The following is a 7,872-nucleotide window of genomic DNA, read 5'->3' as shown; positions in this document are numbered from 1 at the left end:
TTCCGAAGAATTCCTATATTCAAAGCTCGAACTCAAGATCTCGAGACTACAACAACAACGACAACAATAACAACGACCCAGTTAAATCCCACGAGTAAGGTCTGGGAAGGGTAATGTGTAATGGAGATGAAAACGCAAAGGGGTGTTGAATCTAAACGCGATTATCAATCTATGAAGTGGTTCCTATTGTATAATCAATAACGTAAATAAGAGTGAGTTAAAGCATAATTTCCATAAGCATAATACTGTCTTCAGCACTTACAACCATCAAAACATCAACTAAATCACAAAAGAGACTACAATACTTGTCTATAAAGGACATAGCCCTGATCACTTATATCTAAACATATACAACCTATCAGCTCTTCATATGGGAAACAACAAGACTTGTTTCAGAGGTACCATGTAGATATATCCTGCTTTGTCAGCTGATCTATGGAATAGTCACTTCCTCCCATGTTGAATGGGGAACCAAATCTGTAATCAGTAATATCGTTTAAGTTTCCGGCGAATGGGGCATCAAAGGGCAGCTTGCATTGATCATATTGAAACTCATTCGAAGTATAAGCTGAATTCATGGTCATGCTTGTTTCTTGAGCTTCTGCGTCCAGATGTCCCAGGTTGAAGCTGTCGTCCATCGGAAGTTCAACTGTTTGGTTCTGCTGCATGTTTTGATTTGCTAGAATCTTGGAATTTCCAGAGCAGATGCTACTATTTTGCTGCAAGTTGTTATCATAAAATGTAAAGAGGTCAGAAATCATCCTCTGGCCATCTTCAGGGAGTCCAAGCCCAGAGACAGTCATCGACGAGGAACCTGTGACTGATGAAGTAGCTGGCTTAGGAGTAGCGGTTTGAGCAGGAAAAACTGTATTATTCTCATTGTTGATCTGATACTTTGGCGGCATGCCAAGTCGTTGAGCAGAGTTGAAACGGAATGGACAATCCATTTGATGATTATTTCTTGAAGTCCTGTCAAGGAATCCAGCTTGATAATTGCTATATGGGCAGTGAAGGTACTCACAGGTATACATCTTTTGATCAACAGACTCCTCAAAAGATGGCTGCTTCCTCTTTTGGATAAAATCTGAAGTTAAATCAATGATTTCTCCTTTCACTGGAGCTAAAGCTGGCATCAAGATCCTATCTTTAGGTACCATACTTCCGGTTAGGAGATTGATATCATGGGGTTTACATTCCATTTCATTGTTTCTCTCATCATCCACTCCTTCCACATCATAATCACTGGTATCGCTGATGAAATAGGAACCATTACCGACAGCTAAAGAGCCTTGTGGGTAGCTATCAGGATACAGCTTACGAGCCAACGCCTCCTCTTGATTGATAATAGCAAGCCAAGTAGCACTCTCCTTAGCTGTCATCTTATCCTGCAAACACTTTGACTGTCGAACAAGCTTGCGAATCTTAGCAATGTCAGGGGATATGTGTTTGATAACTGCAGTTAGAACACCAACTTTCCACGCCTTCTTAAGATCGTGAGGCTTCTTGTACGGAGGTGGCACTTGATCATTTGGCAGACCCAACTGACCCCACCACTCCTCTTTACCTGAAGGCCACCAGGGTGGAGCTACCCCTTTCTCCAAGGGAAACCGCCTCTGCGGAGGATCACAGTGCTGCATCAACGCGGACAAAAGGGAACCTAGCGTCGTATCCTGCAGCTCTTGTAAAGTGTGGGGAGTTGAAACTATCACACTTGAATCCTCAACTCTCCCGGGAATCTGATTATCAGCCTGATACTTGGAAATGGCAGCAGGGCCATTACGATCAAATCTGACCTTTTCCTTCCACCACGCACGAAGATTGTCGGAAGCACCAGTCACGGGCTTCCCTTTCTCAGGGATGATCCCGTAGACAAAACCCTGAGCATTACAAACTTCCATCATTTTCAACATGTATTTCAATATACCATCTTGTGCACGAGACATCTTCTTTCTGCGAGCCTGCTCCTGCGACTGACGCTGCTTTGCACCATCACCGCCTACCTCTTTATTCTTGTTCTTCTCTTTGAGCCGCCTCAAAAGCATTCGGTCCCTCCACATCCTTCTCTCTAGTTCATCTACATCCATCTCCTCATCACTATAGTCCTCCTCCTCCACCCCTGTCGGCTTATGTTCAACTTCTTGCGCCACATCTCCTCCACAACCCAGAGGATCAGACATGAATTCAAAATTTCCAGGAAAGCCTATTTCTTCAAAAATCATCATTTTTAGAAGATTTTTGCAACACCAGTTCGACAAGGAAAAAGCAAACTGAACTTTTTCCTGAATCAATTCCGATTTGACTTGAATCCAAATTCAATTATCAGAATCTAACCGATCAAGCAAAATACTCCAAATTCCTCAAAATCTGATATCTTTCTGCAGAAACAAATCATAAAAATTAAAACTTTTTACTACATCTGGGGAAATTAGAATATTATTCCATGGAGCAAAAGAGAAACAACACTTATAAAAAAGAGAGAGAGAGAGAGAGAGAGAGAGAGAGAGAGAGAGAGAGAGAGAGAGAAACAAACATATATATTACAATTCTCTGAAGCAGAATTACATCACCCTTTCTACTGATTGTTATTAAAAATTTCTCCTTGAATTCTATTTTATCTTTTACATTACACATGAAGCAGAATCTCACTATTTTTTTTCCAGTGATTAATATTAAATGTTTCCCCTTTAATTTCATTTTTTTATATTTTCACTCTCACATTCCTTCGTTAAAACATCCTTTTGATTTTCTACTACTCTGATCTATCACCTCTATGACTCCATATCCATACAAATCTCTACAGAATCCAAAAATAATCCCTTCAACGACCATATTTCACAAGAATTCACAACAAACCAATTTCAAAAACTTCAAATAACACAATAAATCAGAAACTCCAGCAAAATATCACAAAACACGTATAAAAATCCACAAAAAAATTAATACAAGTAAATGACTTACAGCAAGTTGAAGCTATATCTACGGTTCTAATCTGATTTAGAAGAAAAAAAGTAAAGGAAATAAGAGATTTGGGGGCTTTGAGAAGAATGTTAGGTGAGTTTACAGTGATGTTTTAAGTGCTAAATTGCTGTAGGAAAGAGAAGAAGAGAGGAAGGAGCAAAGCCATAAAAGTAAGGAAAGTGGGAAAACAAAAGAGAAAAGAAGCTGATAAGTTACAAGTTTTTTTTAACTATGGATAAGTTAAGTTAACCGTGGTTCTAGCGCGTCAACGTGACGTCTGGGTTACTCTAATTTTATCATATTGGTCCCTGTATTTTTGAAATCGTTACATTTTGTGCCCGTGAGTTGTAAGGAACTCCGTTCGGGCACTTTTTTTAGTTAAAATATACTCCACAATTCAGCCTGTCGCCTTCAAATTCTCAAATTAAGTTGAAGGTTGAAATAAATAAAATTAATTTATAAATAATATTTCAGTATTTGCTAATAACACGTGTGTGTAAATGCATAGTTAAGTACTTTGACTCAGCTAAATGTATTTTTTCCACAGTTGTGAAGCGATAATTTATTCCTGAATTAAGAGAAAAGAAAAAGAAGTATAGGTGTTAATTAGTTTTTAACAAATATTCAAGAATTAAATCTTATTTTTTTCTAAATAAAAGTTGATCTTGTCTTCTTTAATGATTTTTACTACTTTATTTCGGAGCAAAATGTAATAATTTAAAGAGAAATGTGCAAATACGATATACGTTCTACATGCAAATAACACAAAAAATATGACGTCTATAAGGAATGCACGGAACAATATGCCTTTAATCAATGACAACAAAATATTGTAATCTCTTTCTCACCAAATATGGGATACGTTTCGTTAAATTAATATCTAAATTTATTTCCATAAAATTCTTATAATAATAACAAGGGTATACAAAACAGTTAGGAGATTGATATCGGGGAGATATGCCAATTATTATTTTACTTAAAATATACTCCTCAATTCAGTCTGTCGCCTTCAAATTCTCAAATCAAGTTGAAGGTTGAAATAAATAAAATTAGTTTACAAATAATATTTCAGTATGTTCTAATAATACGTGTGTGTTGCATACTTAAATACTTTGACTCAGCTAAAAGTGTTTTTCGACAGTTGGTGAACCGACAATTTATTCCTGAATTAAAAGAAAAAGAAAAAAAATACATGTGTCAATTAGTTTTTAACAAATATTCAAGAATTAAATCTTATTTTTTTTTCTAAATAAAGTTGATCTTGTCTTCTTTTACGATTTTTACTACTTCAATTCGGAACAAAATTTAAAAAATTAAGGAGAAATGTGCAAATACGATATTTATATATATTCTACATGCAAATAAAACAAAAAATATGACGTCTATAAGGAAAGCACGAAACAATATACTTTTAATCATGACAACAAGATAATGTAATCTCTTCCTCATCAAATATGAGATACGTTTTGTTAAATCAAATATCGAAGTTTATTTCCATAATTTTTTTTATAACAATTAATACAAGTAAACAAACAGTTGGAAGCTTGAGGCATCGCATTTTAAATATGAGTTAATATCTGCAATCAAGTACTCCTAGCATGTTATTAATTTAAAAACAAAAACAAATGTTACCTTCGACAAATAATAGGATCTCTCCATATTAATTTTCTCTCATCTACTCCCGATTCTTAGCTAGAAGTTTCCATATATCATTTTAAAAAGATTGTGAATATGCAATATACACTAGAAAAGAATAATCTAAACTCGATTACCAAAATCCATTCTATTGCTTAAGGAGAGTACAAACGGTTACTATGTAATGGATAATCTCTAACAAGATCTTTTAAAAATAATAAAACAAGAAAAGGAATTTAATAAACTCTAAGGTTGAAAATTTTCATCTTTGTGTACAGATGTATGCCAGCTCTTCCCTACTTGAAAATCATTTGAAAAGTATGGTAGCCAAGAATTTGATGAATATTTAATACAAAAAAGAATATTTTACAAATATGGATGGAGATATAATTAAAATATGATTTTGTGTACTCGTTATAGCTGATATACAAGAAATATATTTATGATGCAGAATTTAGTATGCAACCAGATCCATTTCATAATCTAAAGATTCTAAACCATTGAAAACCATATTTTTCTTTTGTCAGAATGTTAATTAGAAGAGTTTAAGTGCTATGTATCGGTTATAACTATATATAAAAAAGATATTAGATCATTTAAAATATTATATAACTTTATTTTAATAATTATTCTCATCTGTAATGTATAAATAATTAGTAACCTACTATAAAAGATTGTATTATATTGATGGTGAAAAAACTTATTATACTGTCATCATGAAAAATAAGCATTCCCTATAGTCCATGGATCTCATTTGACATATAAGAACTTTGATTCACTATCAGTAATTTCCATTCTGCAGGGGCAAACTGGCAAAATGTAGTGAGGGCAATTGTATATTTAAGGAAAACTTGGAGGACCTTTACAAAATCGTTATGGCCTATTGGATCCAGCCGCCTTTATTGATTCTTATTTTGCTTTGCCATTTTTAAATTATTTATTTTTTCACCCCACTAAAACTTGTCACGTGCAAGGTACAATTGGTGGACCTTACCAAAGAAACTGGTCTAGTTCTTCCTGTCCTATGAATAGCTAAGTTGGTCCCACCATTCAATTCTGAAGCTTATCCATTGTTGTATACCCTAATTATACCCTTGTTTGATATGGAAGAATTGTTCTAATGTATATTTATATTCCCTTTGTTACATTTTATGTAATTTTGTTTAATTGGATATAGAGTTAAAAAAAAGAATTAAAAATTGTGTGATAGTAAATGTTGCATAATAATATAATCATTTTGGGAGGGAGAAGTCTTGAAGATGGCTTATCTCTCTGAAGGCGCACGTTAAGCAGGATTGCTAATGTACGCCAACAACCATGAACAGCCATCAACGACGACCTTCGATGATGAAAAACTCTACAGACCAAATTGAGGAGCCCGTTAGTAAATTGGTTACACCAGAATTGGGAATTGAGCAACAACTAGGTCCTCGACAACTTATCAATTGGATGCCGGGGATGGGAAGTGCGTCGACAATCATCCAAACGACAGCAATGAATGAATCGCTACCACCGGTGACAAGATCTACCAAAATTCCACCAGAAGCCTCTATTCCACCGGAATTAGGAATTACAACAGCAGCGCGTAAATTGACTTACTCAGCAGAGCCAGCTAGATCTATGGCGGAGATAGTCAAAGGAAATCAAATGAAGGACCAAGGCATGCAGGTGAAATTCTATCCACCGGTGATAAAAGATGGAATTAAGCTGGTTCAATTGAATCTAGATGAAGTGGATCAGCAATGTCAACAATGGAAAAATGCCCTAATCGGATATGTAATTGGGGGAAATCCAGCTTTTAAAGAGATGATCAAGTTTGTATATGGAGTATGGAGCTCAGTAAATACGCCAAAGATACTATTACATGATGATGATTACTTCATCTTTAAATTCGATAGATGATAAAAATTTGATACTACAAAATGGTCCTTATACGTTCAACAACAGACCCTTGGTTCTGAAGAAGTGGAATCCAGACTTTAGTATGAAAAATGAATCGATGAGAGTGGTTCCTATATGGGTGATGTTCCCAGGACTACAAATACAGTTCTGGGCTGAGGAAAACTTAGGAAGACTGGCGAGCTATATTGGGAAACCACTGTGTACAGATAAGCTTACAGCTCATGTTGACAGAATTTCATATGCTAAAGTTCTCATAGAGATAGATATCACTCAAAATCTACCACATGTTCTTCCTGTAATTGTCGCAGAAGGGAAAATTTGGGAACAAAATGTGAAATATGAATGGAAGCCTACATTCTGCCGGGATTGTAATCATTTTGGACATATGACTGAGGAATGTCAACAAAAACAATCCCAACAGGAACAGAAAGGGAAGAAACATAATAAGAGGAAGAAGAAGGAGAAATGGGAGTGGAAGATGAAGGCAGAAGAAGTGGCACCACCAGCTGTAACAACTCCTGAAACTAACAAGTCTGATGCAAACTCAGAAGTGGCACCACCAACTGCAACAAATCCTGAAACAAACAAGCTTGAAGTACTCCCAGATACAAACTCAGAAGTGGCACCACCAATACAGGTGCAACTATTCAGCAAAGGAAAGCAGGTTGTAGGCCACCATGGCTCTAAGAAGAAAGATAGAAAGCATATTGATGATCAGGAGATATCTAGAAGAAACCAGTTTGCTCCTTTAAGGATCGTTGAGAGAGAAGTAACTACCAAGATAGAATGGAGGACCAATTGGTAGACAAAGGAACCAAACCAAGCAAACCACCACCACCATAATTTTTAGCTCTTGGAATATAAGAGGGCTGAATAAGCTGCACAAGCAAAAAGAGTTTAAAATGTTTTTGCTTACTAATAAGATAGATATTGTGGGTATCTTTGAAACCAAAGTAAGACAGTCGAAAGCTGAAGTGATTCAGAAGAAGTTTGGCACAGGGTGGACATTTGTAGATAATTACTCAGAAGCACCTAAAGGGAGAACTTGGATTGGATGAAGAGAATGAATGTGACAGTTTCAGTAATTCAAAAATCTAGTCAACTCATCCACTGTCATATTCAAGACAGAACTATACTTCTATTGTTATGGGACTTTATATATAGATTGCGCATTGTCGCTGATAGGAAGCCTATGTGTGATCAACTTAGGGACATACATACCAAGACCAATGGGCCATGGATCATACTTGGAGATTTCAATAGCATAATATCTGTTGGGGACAGAATTAATGGAGAACCAGTACATCAACAGGAGCTGGTAGATTTCCAATGATGTATTGATGATATTGGAGTAGGGCAAATAACCAAAAGAGGATG

At 35.8% G+C, this 7,872-nt stretch overlaps 1 protein-coding gene across 1 annotated transcript; it reads right to left on the bottom strand.

Moving 5' to 3' along the window:
- Positions 1-213: 213 nt before the first annotated feature.
- LOC109237210 (ETHYLENE INSENSITIVE 3-like 1 protein) lies at positions 214-3,146 on the bottom strand. Its single transcript, XM_019403482.1, has 2 exons — positions 2,959-3,146; positions 214-2,375 (listed from the first exon to the last, which is right to left on the bottom strand). Exon 2 carries the CDS (start codon positions 2,220-2,222, stop codon positions 393-395), a length of 1,830 nt encoding a protein of 609 aa, XP_019259027.1. The 5' UTR covers positions 2,223-2,375; positions 2,959-3,146; the 3' UTR covers positions 214-392.
- Positions 3,147-7,872: the final 4,726 nt, after the last annotated feature.

Source organism: Nicotiana attenuata, unplaced genomic scaffold, assembly GCF_001879085.1.
Source record: "Nicotiana attenuata strain UT unplaced genomic scaffold, NIATTr2, whole genome shotgun sequence".
NCBI lineage: Eukaryota > Viridiplantae > Streptophyta > Magnoliopsida > Solanales > Solanaceae > Nicotiana > Nicotiana attenuata.
The sequence above is the reverse complement of the archived record's forward strand: the minus strand, read 5'-3'. Positions and strand labels throughout refer to the sequence as shown.

Coding starts and splice junctions, on each gene's coding strand:
- LOC109237210 (XM_019403482.1), bottom strand. CDS start 2,222: ATGATGATTTTTGAAGAAATAGGCTTTCCTGGAAATTTTGAATTCATG.